General features: G+C 37.6%; 1 protein-coding gene across 3 annotated transcripts in view; it reads left to right on the forward strand.

The window, feature by feature from the left end:
- RASSF8 (ras association domain-containing protein 8) overlaps window positions 1-22109 on the forward strand; it is a 280866-nt gene that overhangs the window by 93304 nt on the left and 165453 nt on the right. Inside the window, exon 3 of one of the 3 annotated variants that reach the window (XM_067142793.2) lies at window positions 11755-12369. In XM_067142793.2, coding sequence (XP_066998894.1) covers window positions 11755-12369 — 615 coding nt within the window. The remainder of the gene's footprint in view (window positions 1-11754; window positions 12370-22109) is intronic. The other 2 variants (XM_067142794.2, XM_067142795.2) reach the window with 2 other exon arrangements.

Here is a 22109-nt window from a genome sequence, read left to right on the forward strand (position 1 = left end):
TGGAACTTGAAAATAGGTGCAATGAGTATGGTATGAAAATTAGCCTCTCAAAGACTAAATTGATGTCAGTAGGTAAGAAATTCAACAGAATTGAATGTCAGATAGGTGATACAAAGCTAGAACAGGTCGAAAATTTCAAGTATTTAGGTTGTGTTCTCCCAGGAGGGTAATATAGTAAGTGAGATTGAATCAAGGTGTAGTAAAGCTAATGCAGTGAGCTCGCAGTTGCGATCAGCAGTATTCTGTAAGAAGGAAGTCAGCTCCCAGACGAAACTATCTTTACATCGATCTGTTTTCAGACCAACTTTGCTTTACGGGAGCGAAAGCTGGGTGGACTCAGGATATCTTATTCATAAGTTAGAAGTAACAGACATGAAAGTAGCAAGAATGATTGCTGGTACAAGCAGGTGGGAACAATGGCAGGAGGGTACTCGGAATGAGGAGGTAAAGGCTAATTTAGGAATGAACTCGATGGATGAAGCTGTACGCATAAACCGGCTTCGGTGGTGGGGTCATGTGAGGCGAATGGAGGAGGATAGGTTACCTAGGAGAATGATGGACTCTGTTGTGGAGGGTAAGAGAAGTAGAGGGAGACCAAGACGACGATGGTTAGACTCGGTTTCTAACGATTTAAAGATAAAAGGTCACAACACTAGTTGCAAATCGAGGATTGTGGCGACGTTTAGTAAAGTCTCAGAGGCTTGCAGACTGAACGCTGAAAGGCATAACAGTCTATAATGATGACGTATGTATGTAGTAAAACTATTAATTTTAAAAGTTTGTTGTTTGAACTTAAAGTGTTTTGTTAAAATTTTGAAGAAACATTCATAAACTTGAGAAATGAACTGTATTATACTCTCAAAACAAATTATAAAATCAGGCGCAATTATTATTGTGTTCGTCATCATAATATCTAAAACTCTAATGTGCCATGATTTATTATAGATGATGATGATGTTCTCTTTGAAATTGTTAAATTCAACATTTTTTTGTATCTTATTCAAGATTTGAATATCTTGTGTAAGTGAGTAGGGCCTAGGTCTGATGGGAACTCTCAAGCTTTATGTTGATAGTTGAATTGTGGTATTCTCCCAACTATGTATTGAGCTTGTTGACATATATGTAACAAGGGAAAATTTTGTAAGGATATACTATATATGATGTGAATGTCGAGACCTAACATTAAAGGATCGACTCCTGCCTACTTTTCTGCTAGTGTTCTCGGCTGTTTGATGACTGCCTGTCGTTCTTCTAGCATTCCTTGTATTGTATGTTTGGGTACGTAATCGCGGGAAGTGGGGAGGGGAAGTAGCAGTGGGCGGCGTCATAATGGATGGAGTGGTTCATGGAGGGGAATATCCAGAAGAAGTATAGGAGGGGGTGTTTGATCTCTTAGATTGACTGTTAATATTGTCAGGAATAAAAATATTTGAGAATTTTTGTCTATCAAGTTTAAATGTTTGTATTAAATTTGGTAATTGTTCAATTGAAGGGTTTTTAACTTCGATTTCATCAGATAAAAACTTTTGTTGAAGTGTTTGTCTAAGTGGATGTATATATTCTGCAGTTCATTCATCAGTTTTCCTTTTTCAATCTTTCTGATTATTTTTAAATCTCTTTCTATAGTTGTAAAATGGTGTCCTTTTTCTTGCATATGATTACTCGTAGCTGAATATTTATTATGTTTAGCAGCATTTACGTGTGCTAGGTATCTAGTTATAAAACTTCTGCCAGTTTGGCCTATATATGAAAATCCCCACTCTGAACAAATGAGTTTATAGATTCTTGAACATTGGTATTGGTTATTACATGAATTTACTATGTTATGGTTGAAAAAAATATTTCAAATTTGTGTTTTGAGTTTTAAATGCAATATTAATTTATCTTTTTAAATAGGATTCATGATTTGATTTATAGTTGGATTAGTGAATGTAAATGTTGCAAACTAGTTTTATAACTAGATACCTAGAACACGTAAATGCCGCTAAACATAGTAAATATTCAGCTACGAGTAATCATATGCAAGAAAAGAAAAGGGGCACCATTTGACAACTATAGAAAGAGATTTAAAAATAATCAGAAAGATTGAAAAGGAAAACTGATGAATGAACTGGAGAATATATCCACCTAGACAAACACTTCAACAAAGATAAAAACTTGAATAATGAAATCGAAGTTAAAAACCCTTTAATTGAACAATTACCGAATTTAATACAAACATTTACTGTAAACCTGATAGACAGAAATTCTCAAATATTTTTATTCCTGACAATATTAACAGTCAGTCTAAGAGATCAAACATCCCCTCCTATACTACTTCTGGATATTCCCCTCCACGAACCACTCCATCTGTTATGAAGCTGCCCACTGCTACTTCCCATCCCCACTCCCCACGATTACGTACCCACACATACAACACCAGGAATGCTAGTGGAATGACAGGCAGTCATCAAACAGATGAGAACACTAGCAGAAACATAGGCAGGAGTCGAAGGGGTAAGCGTTGATCCTTTAATGTTAGGTCTCGACATTCACATCGTATATCCTTATTAATAATCTTGACCATGATGGTCGGGATTGGATCCGTATTGACTTAGTAACAGTAAATATGTTGGAAGATAGTCCGCCTAGTCAATACAATTCATTTATTTACCTTTCACCTTAACATCTAGTACATGTTTCGAGAATATTATGCATTCTCTTCCTCAGCTAGTGGATTAAAATTCAATATACAATAAGACCTGACTAAAATACGGGGGGCCCCATTAAAATTCAAAACAATGAGTATGACAATGTGACACTTAAAAATTTTGGATAGTACAAACATAGAATTAAAATCCCATTTTGTCAAGTACAAATTAAAAACACAATATAGTCTAATTAATGTCTAATTAAATACAACGTCTTGTGATGATATGAATTCACAGTGTCCTTGAAGTTGCCTTGCGTAGTTCAAAAATGTTGAGTTAACGATGAATGAAATTGCATTAAAACTTGAAGTCCTGCCGATATCCACCGTTAATGGGTGTTAAAATGATGTCTATTTAAATTAAAATATTGGACACAGCGTCGTATAATGATGTGAAATTACGGTGTCCTAGGAATTATAATACTATCTTGCGTAGTTCAATTGGATTTGTACAAGAATAAATGAAGTTGCGTTAAAACTTGGAGTCCTGCCATTATCTTTGGTTGATAGATGTATTATGCAGCCAGGTTGAAAATAGGTTAAAATGGTCTCTAAAAAGGAAATGAATTAAAAATTAACAAAAGGCTCTGACATGAACAAATGAGTAATACCAATATAATGGTCCGTTATTGGACATTATAAATTTTCCAGCTAACTCATTCTTGGTTGCCTGCGTTTCGCCCTCTGCTAAGTTAGGCTCGTCAGTTGGGACTTAGCACACCACCCAAGACGCAAGGCTAGTGCATACCGTGGAGGCCACTGCATAGGCTATTTGAAGCCACCAGCAGTGCCAATGCACTATGAGAGCTATGTCTCATTTCCAAAAATAGATGCCTGCCTGGCCATCAAATGATGTAGATGTTGATTCCCATAGGGAACCTAAAATATTTGTCCCAAATGAGTAAATTTATAATACCAATATAATGGTCCGTCATTGGACATTATACATTTTCCAGCTAACTCATTCTTGGTTGCCTGCGTTTCGCCCTCGTGTGCTAAATTAGGCTCGTCAGTTGGGACTTAGCACACCACCCAAGACGCAAGGCTAGTGCATACCGTGAAGGCCACTGCATAGGCTATTTGAAGCCACCAGCAGTGCCAATGCACTATGAGAGCTATGTCTCATTTCCAAAAATAGATGCCTGCCTGGCCATCAAATGATGTAGATGTTGATTCCCATAGGGAACCTAAAATATTTGTCCCGAATGAGTAAATTTATAATACCAATATAATGGTCCGTTATTGGACATTATAAATTTTCCAGCTAACTCATTCTTGGTTGCCTGCGTTTCGCCCTCGTGTGCTAAGTTAGGCTCGTCAGTTGGGACTTAGCACACCACCCAAGACGCAAGGCTAGTGCATACCGTGGAGGCCACTGCATAGGCTATTTGAATACAACGGGGTAAAAATATTAAACCTTACCAGTGTGATGATGTAAATATTACGTGTGGCATGCATGTGTTAGATAGATGTTGAGGCACCTGATGTATGGCAACTGGTTACAGAATTACATTGGGTTGCGTGTTGGATGGAAGGAGGGGTGGAAGGAACCGCCCCTGATACTACAGTCATACTTCCCCCCTTACACGCTTGACATCATTTGGCCTCTTACTAGGGTATTGGGTTACCAATTTAAACAACTGATTGTCTTCTGCAATGTGTTCATTTAGGTTGTTCTCATTATCAAATTTTTGCAATTTGTATATTTCTAATTTCTCTAAGGCATTCATTTGTTTGCCTTTGCTTAATGAATGTAATAAAGTCATATCACGTTCAATATTTGTGAAATGATGGTTGCTTTCATGCATGTGTTCACACATTGCAGAGTATCTAGAATGTTTTCTTGCATTGACATGCTCTTTATACCGTACCACCACACTTCTACCTGACTGTCCGACATATTTTTTTCCGCAATCTTGGCACGACAGTTGGTATACTCCTGATTTACTGAACCTACTGTTGGTGTTTACGCTATTCGAATTGAACAATAAATTATTATTATTATTGTCTGTCCTAAAGGATACATGGATATTGTGTTTTCTAAATAGTTTAGCCAAACTGTATGATTGTTTATTAATGTAAGTGAATGTAGCGAATTTCTTTTTTTCTTCCTTATTTACAAGTAGGGTGTTAGGTCTATTCACAACCTTACTCTTTATCCTATTGACATAGCTTTTGGGGTAACCGTTTCTTTTGGCAATGTCTTGTATAATGTTTATCTCTTTATTAAAATCATTTCTGTTTAATGGTATTCTTACTGCTCTATTGATGAAGCTGTAAAATGCCGCTTTCTTATGTTCTCCTGGGTGGTTCGAGACTTTCCTAATAACATCTGTGTGTGTAGGTTTTCTAAATACTTGGTAAATCAGGTTTTTATTGTCTCTAGTTAATGTTACGTCTAAGTAGTTTAGACTTTTATTATCTTCCGACTCGATTGTAAACATTATATGTTTATCAAGGTTGTTTAATTGCTCTAACAGTTCGTTTGGCTTGAGTTCTTGTTCGTTAATGATAGCGAACGCGTCATCAACAAACCTTAACCATAAGTCTAATCCTTTTATTTTACCGATTATTTTATTAGATTCCATATGGTCCATAAATATACCTGCAAGGATACCAGACGCTGGTGATCCCATGGCCAACCCATTAACTTTTTGTACACGTTGTTGTTGAAAGTAAAAAAGTTGTTTTCTAATATATTTAATAAGTTGATGAATTCATCAATTTCTACTTTACTCAACGAACTATGTGTGTTTAAGTTGTTCTTAACAATGTTGATAGTCTCCGTGATCGGAATATTCGAGTACATATCTTTCACATCAAAGCTATGGATAGTATTATATTGCGATAAAATTAAATTTTTTGTCCTATCACAAAAATCTATGGTATTGCGGAGACTTGTATCTACATTAAATCTGTAATGTTTCTTTAAAAACGTGTGTACAAATTTGGCCTTTTTATATGTAGGACTGTTTCTGAAGTTAACAATCGGTCTAATAGGTATGCCTTCTTTATGTACCTTAGGCATAGCCCTCAATTTCGGTAATCCTGGGTTCATATTTACCAAGCGTTTTGTTTCATTCGAATTCATCAAAAAATTTAGTGTTAGCTAAAATTTGTTTGAAAGTCTTTTGCATGTTGTTAGTGGGGTCCTTCTTTATCTGACGAAAGTTGTCTCCCTTCAGGAAATCATTCGTTTTACTGATGTAATCATCTTTATTCATTAAAACTATAGTGTTACCCTTGTCAGCTTTCGTGACAATTATTTTATTATCTTTAATCTTCTTATTAATCTTTCGGAGATTGTTATTAGCGTGGGTATCTGCGATGGTTTTATGTTCCATTATTTTACAAATTTTATTTTTAGCCTCGAACCTCATGTTCTCTTGTTCGTCTATGGGTACCTCTGCAATTGCTACTTCAGATTCCGCTATCAGTTTCACTAGTTCTCTATTTTGGACAGTCTTACTCGTGTGTGGCCAGTTATGTTTGGGACCCTTACTTAAGATTTCGACTTCGTCATCGTTGAAATCAACGTTGGTCAGGTTTTTGAGTGGCGGATAAAATGTGTGTGTTGTCGTGTATGTGTTGTTATTTCTTATTTCATCTTTGGTGATGCATTTGTCTTCAATGAGCCTCTGGTATTTTCTATCAAAAATATCTTGTTTTTTCTTTAATATTGTAAATAATGAGAGGTCAATGTTAAATTGCGCCTCCTCCCATTCCAGAGTCGAAATTTGACTAGTGATGAGTAGGTGTAATTCATAAAGCGTGTTGTTCAGCTTCGTTTTTTTAAAGTGTAAGAACCTTGATTTCATCTTTAATCCACAAGTAATTTACTTTCCGCTGTGTTCTCATTTCATGACGTAGCAATCTACCTCTCTTTTGTACGGAATTCAAATGTTTAGGTATAACGTCACTTTTAATACATTTCTTCAGAAAGTTCAGGTCTTTTGAAATACTAAGAATTTTAACCTTGGTGTTCTTAAATTTGTTTATCATTTTTCTAGCCTGGCTGGCATAATCATTATTAATAATCTTGACCATGATGGTCGGGATTGGATCCGTATTGACTTAGTAACAGTAAATATGTTGGAAGATAGTCCGCCTAGTCAATACAATTCATTTATTTACCTTTCACCTTAACATCTAGTACATGTTTCGAGAATATTATGCATTTTCTTCCTCAGCTAGTGGATTAAAATTCAGTATACAATAAGACCTGACTAAAATACGGGGGCCCCCATTAAAATTCAATGACAATGTGACACTTAAAAATTTTGGATAGTACAAACATAGAATTAAAATCCCATTTTGTCAAGTACAAATTAAAAACACAATATAGTCTAATTAATGTCTAATTAAATACAACGTCTTGTGATGATATGAATTCACAGTGTCCTTGAAGTTGCCTTGCGTAGTTCAAAAATGTTGAGTTAAGGATGAATGAAATTGCATTAAAACTTGAAGTCCTGCCGATATCCACCGTTAATGGGTGTTAAAATGATGTCTATTTAAATTAAAATATTGGACACATTGTCATACTCATTGTTTTGAATTTTAAAGGGGGCCCCCGTATTTTAGTCAGGTCTTATTGTATACTGAATTTTAATCCACTAGCTGAGGAAGAGAATGCATAATATTCTCGAAACATGTACTAGATGTTAAGGTGAAAGGTAAATAAATGAATTGTATTGACTAGGCGGACTATCTTCCAACATATTTACTGTTACTAAGTCAATAGGGATCCAATCCCGACCATCATGGTCAAGATTATTAATAATGATTATGCCAGCCAGGCTAGAAAAATGATAAACAAATTTAAGAACACCAAGGTTAAAATTCTTAGTATTTCAAAAGACCTGAACTTTCTGAAGAAATGTATTAAAAGTGACGTTATACCTAAACATTTGAATTCCGTACAAAAGAGAGGTAGATTGCTGCGTCATGAAATGAGAACACAGCGGAAAGTAAATTACTTGTGGATTAAAGATGAAATCAGGTTCTTACACCTTAAAAAAACGAAGCTGAACAACACGCTTTATGAATTACACCTACTCATCACTAGTCAAATTTCGACTCTGGAATGGGAGGAGGCGCAATTTAACATTGACCTCTCATTATTTACAATATTAAAGAAAAAACAAGATATTTTTGATAGAAAATACCAGAGGCTCATTGAAGACAAATGCATCACCAAAGATGAAATACGAAATAACAACACATACACGACAACACACACATTTTATCCGCCACTCAAAAACCTGACCAACGTTGATTTCAACGATGACGAAGTCGAAATCTTAAGTAAGGGTCCCAAACATAACTGGCCACACACGAGTAAGACTGTCCAAAATAGAGAACTAGTGAAACTGATAGCGGAATCTGAAGTAGCAATTGCAGAGGTACCCATAGACGAACAAGAGAACATGAGGTTCGAGGCTAAAAATAAAATTTGTAAAATAATGGAACATAAAACCATCGCAGATACCCACGCTAATAACAATCTCCGAAAGATTAATAAGAAGATTAAAGATAATAAAATAATTGTCACGAAAGCTGACAAGGGTAACACTATAGTTTTAATGAATAAAGATGATTACATCAGTAAAACGAATGATTTCCTGAAGGGAGACAACTTTCGTCAGATAAAGAAGGACCCCACTAACAACATGCAAAAGACTTTCAAACAAATTTTAGCTAACACTAAATTTTTTGATGAATTCGAATGAAACAAAACGCTTGGTAAATATGAACCCAGGATTACCGAAATAGAGGGCTATGCCTAAGGTACATAAAGAAGGCATACCTATTAGACCGATTGTTAACTTCAGAAACAGTCCTACATATAAAACGGCCAAATTTGTACACACGTTTTTAAAGAAACATTACAGATTTAATGTAGATACAAGTCTCCGCAATACCATAGATTTTTGTGATAGGACAAAAAATTTAATTTTATCGCAATATAATACTATCCATAGCTTTGATGTGAAAGATGTACTCGAATATTCCAATCACGGAGACTATCAACATTGTTAAGAACAACTTAAACACACATAGTTCGTTGAGTAAAGTAGAAATTGATGAATTCATCAACTTATTAAAGTTTATATTAGAAAACAACTTTTTTACTTTCAACAACAACGTGTACAAAAAGTTAATGTGTTGGCCATGGGATCACCAGCGTCTGGTATCCTTGCAGATATATTTATGGACCATATGGAATCTAATAAAATAATCGGTAAAATAAAAGGATTAGACTTATGGTTAAGGTTTGTTGATGATGCGTTCGCTATCATTAATGAACAAGAACTCAAGCCAAACGAACTGTTAGACCAATTAAACAACCTTGATAAACATATAATGTTTACAATCGAGTCGGAAGATAATAAAAGTCTAAACTACGTAGACGTAACATTAACTAGAGACAATAAAAACCTGATTTACCAAGTATTTAGAAAACCTACACACACATATGTTGTTATTAGGAAAGTCTCGAACCACCCAGGAGAACATAAGAAAGCGACATTTTACAGCTTCATCAATAGAGCAGTAAGAATACCATTAAACAGAAATGATTTTAATAAAGAGATAAACATTATACAAGACATTGCCAAAAGAAACGGTTACCCCAAATGCTATGTCAATAGGATAAAGAGTAAGGTTGTGAATAGACCTAACACCCTACTTGTAAATAAGGAAGAAAAAAAGAAATTCGCTACATTCACTTACATTAATAAACAATCATACAGTTTGGCTAAACTATTTAGAAAACACAATATCCATGTATCCTTTAGGACAGACAATAATAATAATAATTTATTGTTCAATTCGAATAGCGTAAACACCAACAGTAGGTTCAGTAAATCAGGAGTATACCAACTGTCGTGCCAAGATTGCGGAAAGAAATATGTCGGACAGTCAGGTAGAAGTGTGGTGGTACGGTATCAAGAGCATGTCAATGCATGAAAACATTGTAGATACTCTGCAATGTGTGAACACATGCATGAAAGCAACCATCATTTCACATATATTGAACGTGATATGACTTTATTACATTCATTAAGCAAAGGCAAACAAATGAATGCCTTAGAGAAATTAGAAATATACAAATTGCAAAAATTTGATAATGAGAACAACCTAAATGAACACATTGCAGAAGACAATCAGTTGTTTAAATTGGTAACCCAATACCCTAGTAAGAGGCCAAATGATGTCAAGCGTGTAAGGGGGGAAGTATGACTGTAGTATCAGGGGCGGTTCCTTCCACCCCTCCTTCCATCCAACACGCAACCCAATGTAATTCTGTAACCAGTTGCCATACAACATCAGGTGCCTCAACATCTATCTAACACATGCATGCCACACGTAATATTTACATCATCACACTGGTAAGGTTTAATATTTTTACCCCGTTGTATTCTCATTTGTTCATGTCGGAGCCTTTTGTTAATTTTTAATTCATTTCCTTTTTATAGACCATTTTAACCTATTTTCAACCTGGCTGCATAATATATCTATCAACCGAAGATAATGGCAGGACTCCAAGTTTTAACGCAACTTCATTTATTCTTGTACAAATCCAATTGAACTACGCAAGATAGTATTATAATTCCTAGGACACCGTAATTTCACATTATTATACGATGCTGTGTCCAACATTTTAATTTAAATAGACATCATTTTAACACCCATTAACGGTGGATATCGGCAGGACTTCAAGTTTTAATGCAATTTCATTCATCCTTAACTCAACATTTTTGAATTACGCAAGGCAACTTCAAGGACACTGTGAATTCATATCATCACAAGACGTTGTATTTAATTAGACATTAATTAGACTATATTGTGTTTTTAATTTGTACTTGACAAAATGGGATTTTAATTCTATGTTTGTACTATCCAAAATTTTTAAGTGTCGCATTGTCATACTCATTGTTTTGAATTTTAATGGGGGCCCCCGTATTTTAGTCAGGTCTTATTGTATACTGAATTTTAATCCACTAGCTGAGGAAGAGAATGCACAATATTCTCGAAACATGTACTAGATGTTAAGGTGAAAGGTAAATAAATGAATTTTATTGACTAGGCGGACTATCTTCCAACATATTTACTGTTATCGTATATCCTTACGAAATTTTCCATTGTTACAGATATGTCAACAAGCTCAATATGTATTTGGGAGAACTATCAACATAAAGCTTGAGTCATCAGACCTAGGCCCTGCTCACTCACACAAGATAGTCAAATCTTGAATAAGATACAAAAAATGTTGAATTTAACAAGTTCCAGCAAAGATTAATTTCAAGGAGTACACCATCATCATCTCTAATAAATCATGGCACATTAGAGTTTTAGATATTATGATGACGAACACAATAATAATTTTGCCTGATCTCATAATTTGTTTTGAGAGTGTAATACAGTTCATTTCTCAAGTTTATATGATGTGACAATGTTTCTTCAAAATTTTAATAAAACATTTTAAGTTCAAACAACAAACTTTTAAGAAAAGTGAAAAATAGTCACACTTCGACCAACCAATTGACGTCACATACGTGAATATTGTAATAGTTTTAATTTCAATGTTAATAATTGTTATATCCTATATCACAGCCATACGACGTAATATATAAGATAATTATATTTAATAAGGTTTCTCAAAATTTGTATTATTTAAGTTTGCTAATGACAAATCATGTATACAAATTCAAGTTCGATGTTCCTAATTAACCTTGTGATGATAGTATGGCTGAAGATGCTCTAAAAATGAGTGAAACATGTACCACGTTTTTAATAATTTGGCAATAAAATAAGGATGAAATCCTAATTTTATATGCTAGTTAAGTATTGAATAGGTGGAAAACAATGTATTATTATTCTCCTTACTGATGAGGAATCGAACCCATGTCCTTCCGAGTGAACCGAGCACCCCTTTACCGTCTCGGCCAGGCAGCCCCTTTCTTAGTAGTACCTTCAGATTTCTCCTGATGTTATAATCGTTGGTAGGTTAAAAATTATAGTATTTTTGGTATTATATGAATGTTGTTACTTTTTTCCAGATCCTGACCAAGTGGGGTGAATACTCGAGTGACGTGCAGTTTATTCTTCAGCGATCTGCAGTCGATGGAACCAAATCGGGCAACCAGCAACAGGCAAAGCAAAAAGTGACTGATCTTTTGCATGGCTTCACTCCTACTTCCTCTTCCCCGTTGTCGGGGATAAATGAGAATTCTATGTTGGGACACACATCAGATCGAAATAAGGATATCAGAAAGTCCCTTACTTTTAGCGGTGGGCATCATGGGCATGCTTTATCAGAAGTTCGGCGTGGGGACAATGTTGGGGTGGTGAAAGGCATACCTCAAGCGAAGTTAGAGGTACGGGAAGAAGAGGATAGCTTACCTAGTCAGCATGCTAGCAGTGACGGAACTGCATCTCCTTATGGCTATCGAAGTCAGCCAGCCAAGCGAGAGGCTCCACCCTATCGTGACCCTCCATGCCCTTCTTCACCTCCACAACGTTCGTTACCACCTTATCGAGACCCCCCACCTCCTATGCACAGCCCTTCGAGATCTACGCCTCCAAGGCCAGGCCCTTCACCCTCACAGGAGAAATTAGATGGTGTCTCACCTTCATCAGCGGGCAAGGTTAAGCCTAAGAGAAACCTCTTGAAGGTAAATAGTTTACTTTTATTTCATCTTTCGGAAGGAAACGGATGGAAATCACTCGCAAGGGTGGAACTGACTTTGACCATCTTGGCTTATTGTTTTAAAAGTCTCAAAATAAATTTGTGTTGGTCAAGAAATTTCACAATAGAAATAACTTATTTAATGAGCAGTGAAAAATGGTTCATTTAAAGTTGTTGATGTGTGTAAGGAGTGATATGTTGAGCCAAGAGGATTTATGAAGAATGATAGGAATTGTTGCTGCTGGGAATCAGCAGAAACATTGCTTTCAGCAAAGTGCATTCCTCTCGTATTATCTCAGCTTCGAAGACGAGGAAATTTGTGCTATAACACTCGCAAAAACATGCCGTGATGTTTCCAAGTTTGCAGTATGCATGTAGGCCTATTGTAACACCGAAGAACTTGTCTCCATGCATCGCAATGCAATAAAATTCCTTTAAATGACGCAGAGATCTTAGTTTACTACATGTGATGATTGGTTGCTGTAAAAAAAGATTAAAAACCCTCTTTGAGGCCCGCAAATTAACCACAAAGCGAATTATCCACACTCAAATTCCCGGGAGTCCACTGTAATTGCTTGACGGATACAACAGAAGAGGCCGATGGCTGACAGTCAGTACGATGAATTGACCTCACCCATAGTTTTCTCCTATATTCATAATTTGGAAATGAGAATGTAGTTACAGTAGGTTCACCTTTGTAACAATTGGATTTACAACCCACAACACAGCAACTAAGAGGCATCTAAAATGTAATATATCATATTTTTCTTTGCCTAATCTTTTCATATGACTTGCAGCAGTCTTTTCAGTAAATATAACACCAAATATTACCCCATGGCCTGAATTGGTCAATACTGCTGAAGAAATTGAATATCACACAGATGGACTTGGATGAACAACACTATGTGACAAACACAGGCATCTGAAATGTAACAAAGCTGAATAAATAGTCAGCATAACCTTAATTACAGTTCAGAATTTATTTGGACAGAACCCACCATTTGTAAGAACGGAAATCTTTATAAAAACTTACCTCTATTCTAGTCAAATCTAACCTAACCTCCACTTTTACTTAATGTAACCCAAAGAAATCTAATCTAATTTAGCCTAATGTAACATAATCATGTTGGGTTCTGTTGAAACTTTATCTCACAATTCTTTCATCATAATTTTTATAACTCCCTGTGGGTGGGGGCGCAGGCGAAGAAATCACCCACAGTATCTCCTGCCTGTCGAACTCTTATCCCATTTCTTTATGGGGTTGAATATGAAGCAATATGAATCTTCATAGTGGGGTTTTGTGACCGGATGCCCTTCCTGATGTCAACCTCATCAGAGGAGTTAATGAGATGAAATGAATGATGTGATACAAGAGTAAAACTGACCGATTATATTTACAGTATATGTAGGCCTGAAGTCATGTGTTTATAGTTTTCCAAATTTTTTAAATTTAGAATTTCTGCCTTCCAATGAAGGTAGCCATTAAGACTCAAATACAATCATAAATCTATTAAAGAATAGTGTAGAATACACACACGTACAACTTACAGTATTTTACAGCCAGAAGTCTTGTATTCACTGCACAACATGGGAGGCTATCGCATATTGACCACACCTTACTTTATGTGGCTATAAAAATGTGTAAAAAGTGGGTCTAATATGAAAGAAAATACAGAAATTATGAACAGAAGAAAGCAAAATCACTTACAGATGTATGCGGATAAAATTATATCAAACATCCTTTAGTATTAACATACCTAATGTTCCGACCTCATTCGGACAGGTCCCCGAGAACATGTGGTGCTAGGAACCACATGCTGGTTCGTACACATAGAAAGATGAAATGTATTTAATTATACATATACTAGATTTATTACATTATATACACATGGTTTAGATAGTTACAGAACCTGTCCGCATAGCACGTTTGAACATAGTTCGGCAGCCATGCTGCTTTTTCTAGTCACTGCCCGCTCACCCGACTGCACGCGAAGGTACCCGACCACTCCCGATATAATCAACCCCAAGAAGTGGCGCTGTGCCAATGCAGTGGCGCTCTGATGGATTACAAACATATCGCCACACCGAAATGTATCACATTTAACAATTACAAGAAATGTTGAATTTGAATTGAACACATAGTCATATTATGAAGTTCTTTCACCATCAGTACAAATGCGATTACGAGACACGCACAACTTCAACCAGTATAACTTAGCAAAAATGTGCACAGATGTTCAAATAATGAAACCTAGATGAACAAATTCATATCCTACAATAAAAAGTACAGCACTAAACACAAACAATAATTAAAATATTACAATACAAGAGCAAAGAATTTAACACCAAAACAAAATGAGACACTGAATGTATTTGCAAGTATCAGTCTTGAGCTGGTAATGGACATCACTTTTGTTCAGAACGCCTTAAAATTCCGTGCAAATTGTAACAGTACACACTCGTCCGTCCTTCCCAGGATGAGTTTACTCAACAGTTGCAAGTCGCCAAGAGAGAGGAGGAATGTTGTTGTCCTTAACTAAGACGATAGTTCCAGACTGAAAGTTAGGCTGACTCGTCAACCATTTCTGCCGCTGTTGTAAGGTATTAAGGTAGTCAATAGACCACTGTCTCCAAAAGTTCTGCTGCAGCGCCTGAATGTAGCGCCATCTGGAAGTAAAACAGAGCACACCATCACTAAGGTCAGGTTCAGAGAAGGATGGCAAAGGAGCTGTGATCAGAATGTGGCCAGGAGTTAAGTATGAGGGTTCATCAGGGTCGTCTGTGAGTCTAACGAGCGGTCATGAGTTTAGGCATGCCTCTATTTGGCAAAGTAGGGTATACATCTCGTCATATGTCAAGCAGGCTCTGCCAGCAGTTCTTCGCAAATTATGTTTCATGGATTTCACTCCTGCTTGCCAGAGTCCCCTGAAGTGAGGTAAATCAGGAGGAATGAAATGCCAATTGAATCCCTCTTGCGCTGCGTTGTTCCGCATTTCTGTCTTCCACTGCTCCGACTAGTGCTCCTTCAACAATTCATTTCTAGCTCCTACAAAGTTAGTTGCATTGTCACTATATAGGTTTGTACACCTCCCCCTCCTAGCTGCGAGTCTCCATAAGGCGGCAATAAAAGCCTGTGTAGTCAAGTCATGAACCAATTCCAAGTGTATTGCCCTGGTGCAAAGGCAAACGAACAATGCTACGTAGCATTTTACCTTGACCTTGCTCCTGGTTGCACCCTGTTTAATTACAACAGACCAGCGTAGTTAACTCCCGTATTCAAGAATGGCCGTGATGGAGTCACTCGAGGAGAAGATAGCTGCCCATGAGCTGCGTTGCTGTTGAGGCTCGTAGCCTGAAACACTTCACACATTGGTGAATGACAGTCCGTACCACTTTCTTTATGCTCACTACCCAATATCTGGACCTAAGAGAAGCTGCTACATGATTTGCACCAGGATGTAGCAGTCGAATATGCTCGTCAGCCACAATCAACTTGGTTGCATTATGACGCTGAGGTAATATGATTTGATGCCTTTCTGCAAATGGTTTCAAAGAGTTTTGTGAGTGTCGTCCTACTCATAATACCTCGTTCCCATCCAGGAATGGGTTCAGATTTCTTATTGAACTTTGCGGTGAAACTGATGAGTTTGACTTCAGCTTGCCTATTTTCTTGCGGATGTCACACGTTGAGCATGTTTGATACATATCTGAAGTCCCGTCGCTAGCTCTTCTGCAGATAATGGTCCTGTTCTTCTTATGTTGTGTCTTCTGGAATTGAAAACAAATCAGTTGCAATAAGCTATCACCCTCTGTAGACGGCGGAGAGATAAGAACCGTGTCGTGACTTTGTCAGATGGAGTGGCACTAACTAAACATTGTACTGTATCCCTTCTTTCTGGAAGTTCGTCTGCAGAATCGTTTGAATTCTTAGTGGGCCAAGTACTTGCGTCGTGCACTAACCATGCCAGTCCATGCCACCATTGTTCATTATGTTGTAGGCTGAGTGGTCCTTCTCCCCTTGAGAGAACATCGGACGGGTTGTCTTCTGACTCGGCTCTTTCAGTCAACTGCGGTATCTCGGAGACACGATTTGCGACGAACGATTTCCATCTCATCGGTTCAGCTGCAAGCCATGCAAGTACTATTGTCGATTCAGTTCACAAGAAAGTGTTGTCAGTTTTCAGATTCAGGGTGTTGGTAGTCTTATCTACCAGACATGCCAACAAAAGAGCCTCACACAGTTCTAATCTAGGTAGAGACTGTTGTTTCAGAGGAGCAACTCTGGATTTCGAACATACCAAATGTACCAAAACTTCACCGTGTTGATTGGTATTGCGGATACACACACGCTGCGTAGGCCCATTCAGAAGCGTCTGAGAAGCCATGAACCTGTATTTGGACGACTCTTCCCATGCAAAGAATCAACCTGTCGACATGAATGTTGTTCAGAGCGGAAGATCAATAAAGATTTTAATCCAGCCCTCAAGGAAAGGAGATGGTAGTGGTTCATCCCATCCTAGTTTTTCTTGCCACAACTGCTGCTTAAAAATTTCGCACATTACAATTACTAGTCCTATGTGGATCAAATATAGAGGCTATAATTGAAAGCACCTTTCGTTTCGTAGGGCCTCCATTGTTCTCCTTGATGTGAACCTCACACTGGAACTTGTCAAGAAAGGGATGCCACAGCAATCCTATCGTTTTAATATTGTCTTCCTTATCAAATCGTAGGGGTAACTGTGATTCTCTCCATTCTGCTGGTATCGTCTCAAGTACAGCGGAGAGATTCGAAGTCCACTTGCGGAGCGCGAAGCCTCCGCGTTGCAGCAACTCTTGTAGTTCTCATCACAGCTGTATAGCATTTTCCACTGTATCGCTACCACACAATACGATGTAGATGTTGATTCCCATAGGGAATCTGAAATATTTGTCCCGAATGAGTAAATTTATAATACCAATATAAATGGTCCGTTATTGGACATTATAAATTTTCCAGCTAACTCATTCCTGGTTGCCAACGTTTTGTCCCCCGTGTGCTAGGTTGGGCCAGTTGAGTTAGACACCTTGAAGCTAGGAAGGACACTGAGGATGTACCGTACGTTACAGTCTTCAGTTGGTAGGTGCATAGAGGCTCGGATTGATATTTCTTCGCCAGATTATGCGCTGTAAGCTAACATCCTTGTCGTCTACTCTGATCTGACAGTACATTTTTGTAATGTCTGCCGTCATCGCAATCTGATGTGTGCAAAACCTTGTCACAATTGATAGGAGATCTTGTTGAACAGTAGGTCCCACCGCGAGAGTGTCATTGAGGGAAACGCCATTGTCAGTTTTGAAGGACGCGTCGAATACAGCCTGTGTCTTAGAAGTGGTACTCTTTGCCTTCAAAACTGCATGGTGTGGGAGATTGCAGAATGCTTCTTCATCCTTGCATATATCTGGGACCAGCTTCATATGACCCAGGGTCTCATACTCCTCCATGTTCACGTAATCAGCTCGCAGATCGGGTCTCTTCTCAAGCTTCTATTCCAGTAGTTTGAATCTTTTCTCCGCTATTTTGTAAGAGTTTCCAAGTTGCAGACCTTCTGCCTTCATAGGCAACCTCACATTGAAACGTCCACTGTTGTCCTGTTTAGTGTGAGTTATGAAATGCTCCTCGCAGTGCTGCTCCTCCTTGGTTAGGGACATTCTTCTAGTTGTGACTTCTTCTATTGACCAGAATTTTTCCATCTTCCTGTTGAGGTCATTGTCCTGTCTGAGGAAAAATGAAGAAGTGGGTGAAGTTTCTGGTTTCTCACTAGTCCGAGCCCGGGACTTTATTGGGCCTGATAGTATCCATCCTAACACAGTATTCTTCAAGATGGGTAATTCTTCACAGTTTTTCTGCCACCCTTCTTGCAACAGCTGCATAAAAATCTCAGCACCGATGAGTATAAGCACTGGCCCTGGCTCGTTGAAGTGAGGATCCGCCAATGTGATATCCTCAGGCAGGTTTCACGATTTACAATCAGTATGATTCACTGGAATATCGCCTGTTATGTGAGGGAGTATAGAACATGTTATGATAGTTTCAAATCTGGACACATTAGAAATGATACGAACGTCAACACTTTGAGATGCGGTGACAGCAGTGTTATTTATACCACTAATTGGAATACAGTTTCTATGTCGCTGCAGCCGCAGCTTACTTGCAAGGGACTCGGTTATGAAATGTGATTGCGATCCATGGTCAGGTAGAGCTTGGCACTGGTGAATTTGACCATTGTTGTCTGCAACTCCTACTATTGCAGTGGGCAGCATTACTTGGAGACTGTGGCTTGAATTGTAGAGTGCAGTAACTAGCATTACTCTGACCTTGTTCGTCGTCTCTAATACCGGTACCTCAACTAGCTTGGGTATCTTTGTTCGTAGTCATTTGATTGTGTGTGGCACGTGGTGCTTAGCTGGATTTGCCGTGCTCCCCCTTTGTTCCCGTGTTGCCATCATCAATTCCAACACTTGTGCCCTCTCTTCCAAAAAGGTGGATACCTCAGCAAGTGTCGGAAAATCAATGGTGGGAGCTTTAATTTCGAACTCTTTACGGGTAGCGGGATCTAACTTGTCTAACATCAGCTGCTGGAGTAAGGCTTCGTGTAAAGGCACTGAAAACATTTAAAATGTTTACTAAATGGTTGTTCTACTTCCTAAGGTCTGATGCTGTATCTTTGTGACATGTAGGTAATGACGATAGAGCCTTGATATGTTGTGTTGCTATCAGTTTTCTGTTGTTGTACCTCTTACATACGATTTCACAAAGTACTAAAAAGTTAGTTAGAAACAGGAATGTTCTGAATTAATTGATGAGGCTCGCTCTTGAGTGCTGAAAGTAAATAATGAAAACGCTGAACGTTTGATAGTTTTAAATTGTCAACAATTAAAGCCTGAAAAGTGTCTTGAAAATGAGTTCAAGTCTCATACTGCCCATGAAATGTAGGGAGGTCAATGACGGGTAATTGTATTTCCATGGAATTCTCTTGGGAATTACCGCAAGAATGCTGAGATAACTGATCAATATTTTGCTCGGGGTTTGTGTTCTTTTCTATCAGTGTAGTCATTCTCGCCTCCAAATCGTAATAGTTTTCTTCGAACTGTTCCCTATCCCGTTCATGATTTTTGTAGTTTTCGTCGTCATTAATCTTGAGTTTACATTGAACATGCTTATATTCTTCCCAGAGTGAAGGCAGTTGTTTCAACCTGCTACGTAATGCATTAATATCGGAGCACGCCACAAACTTGTCTACATATTTACTGATACGTGTCAATGACCCTTTAATGACCGCTCGTTGTTTCACTTACAGGTTTTTATCATTAGACTCCATGATATGAGCTAGGAAAGAGAGGAAGAATGAAAGGAATGACTGACCTCTGGTATACTACTCTGATGTGCACTTATCCTTTGTCCGCCTTGTCTAGTTCAGAATGCCGCAAGGATGATGATACGTGCACTCCAATATTCTCTCCACAGGTTGTCAGCACTCGAAACATACACTCTCAAACACCAGAGGACCACATAATATTATAGCATTACGACACTTCCACAAATCTGGCCCAGTATGACCATGTTCCGACCTCATTCGGACAGGTCCCTGAGAACACTTGGTGCTAGGAAGCACATGCTGGTTCATACACATAGAAAGATGAAATGTATTTAATTATACATATACTAGGTTTATTACACTACATACACATCATGATACAATTGTTTAACCTGTTGCTCATGCGATGGTTTAGATATTTACAGAACTTGTCCGCATAGCACATTTGAATATAGTCCAGCAGCCATGCTGCTTTTTCTAGTCACTGCCCACTCACCCGATTGCCCACGAAGGTGCCCGACCACTCCCGATATAAACAACCCCAGGAAGTGGCGCTCTGATGAATCACAAACACCTAAATAACAAATACAAGTTATGCAACGAAAATCATTCCACTAGGTGGCCAGCCATTTTAGCATATTTTTTCACTGTACAATGCATGGTAGGTATTATGTAGGAGCACTTGCTTGAGTACCTCCCGTGTCTGCACCACTACCCTCGGGTCCCCCAAACCTGGATCTTTTTCTCCCTAGACTGGTGCATTTACATATTCTGTTTACATGATCAACACTTAGGCCCACCAGCGTCAGTTACTTTTGCTGTTATCTTAGATTTACAAAACTCTGATAATGTCATTCTCTCGGATAACGCTCACTTCCGTATTTACCACAGAATTTATTATCTCGGTTTATCAAAACTAAGTTTTTGTTTCACTCTGAGTTTGAACCACAAATTTTTCATACTGATGTTCGAAAAACAAAGGATTACGTGCTGCCACCACTATCGAAATATAAACACGTTTTTGATTCCATTCGGGGTTTGCAAATAATTTGCATATATTATGTCCGCTATTGAGCAGAAACGAAGAAAGAAGCCTAATGTGACTTTCCAAGAGAGTGAAATGTTATTGAACTTGGTGGCAGAAAACAAATTATAGCCTACACATTGTGTATCTTTCAAAAATTAAGGCAGTATGCCTTAATACTTCATTAAAAAGTCACCCAGTCATGTACCGTACAAGATATAAGCTATAATAGAGAATTCATCTTAGGCCTACCTATGTGTTGGGAATTCCGGGTTATGTTCGGAAGCTTTAGATAACCTAAAATATGTCTGAAAATCAAAGTCATCGTAGTCCTGGAAATATGTCGCATGTTCTTTTATCCATCTAGGATGTTAATTCCATAATCTAGATCATATTACTTGTCGCTGTGATTTTATCTTTCAATTAGATAGTCCAGCCACCTATGAGCTGTCATCTTGAAAGGCTATTATCGTAGATTTCTCATTTTACCGATCAACCAATCTCCAGTAAAATTTTATACCAAGATAATGGGGCCTACCTATTATTTGAGATAATGTTGTTGGTGAATACAAACTTAACTGTTATTTCGGTTTACATAGCTTTAAACTAAGAGAAAAATTTTACTCACGTTGGTGAATACGGGCCTTGGAGAGAGATCTCAGCTCTTTGATGTCAAATTGACTGTCTTTGCAAACATCTACTGTGAATTCACTTGATTGTACTGTGATTACTCTCAGTTATCTCTGAAACTAACTAAGTATTTGAAACTTAGAGATGGCTTTAAAGGATAACCTTCCTTTAAAATGGCAGATACACCTTTATTGGTATTGTCCTATTCTGTTGTATGTTTATTGCCCATTTTTCACAGCTTTTCTTTTTTACTCATGGTTTTCATCATAATTTAAAAATTATTGAAGATATTAGAAGAAAATTTTGCACGCGAGTGTATTTTATTTTTATGAACAACATACTCCAAAACTCTTTTCTCTGACACAGGTAATTAAAAAAGAAAAAAGAAAATTAGTTGTGCAATAGAGTAAAATAATAGATAACTTATGAAAGGTAATGATTGACAAACTGAACACCAGGTGCCCTTCAATGATCCACTAGTCCTGTTCATGGCCACTTCCTAACTATCTTCAAAATGGAGTGCATGCATACAAATAAACTGTCAGAACTTGACTAACTTTTGAAGGACTACTGTGTTTCTTTCTGGAGGCCTTCCTGAATAGTCCTAATATTCGTTTCTCTAAGCATCTAACTGAATTTGTACTGTATGTTCACTTTCATTGCGTATTACATCATCTGTAAATAACCAAACACTAGTATTCTCTGGCTCTATCATCC

Source organism: Anabrus simplex, chromosome 3 (assembly GCF_040414725.1).
Source record: "Anabrus simplex isolate iqAnaSimp1 chromosome 3, ASM4041472v1, whole genome shotgun sequence".
In the NCBI taxonomy this organism is placed as follows: domain Eukaryota; kingdom Metazoa; phylum Arthropoda; class Insecta; order Orthoptera; family Tettigoniidae; genus Anabrus; species Anabrus simplex.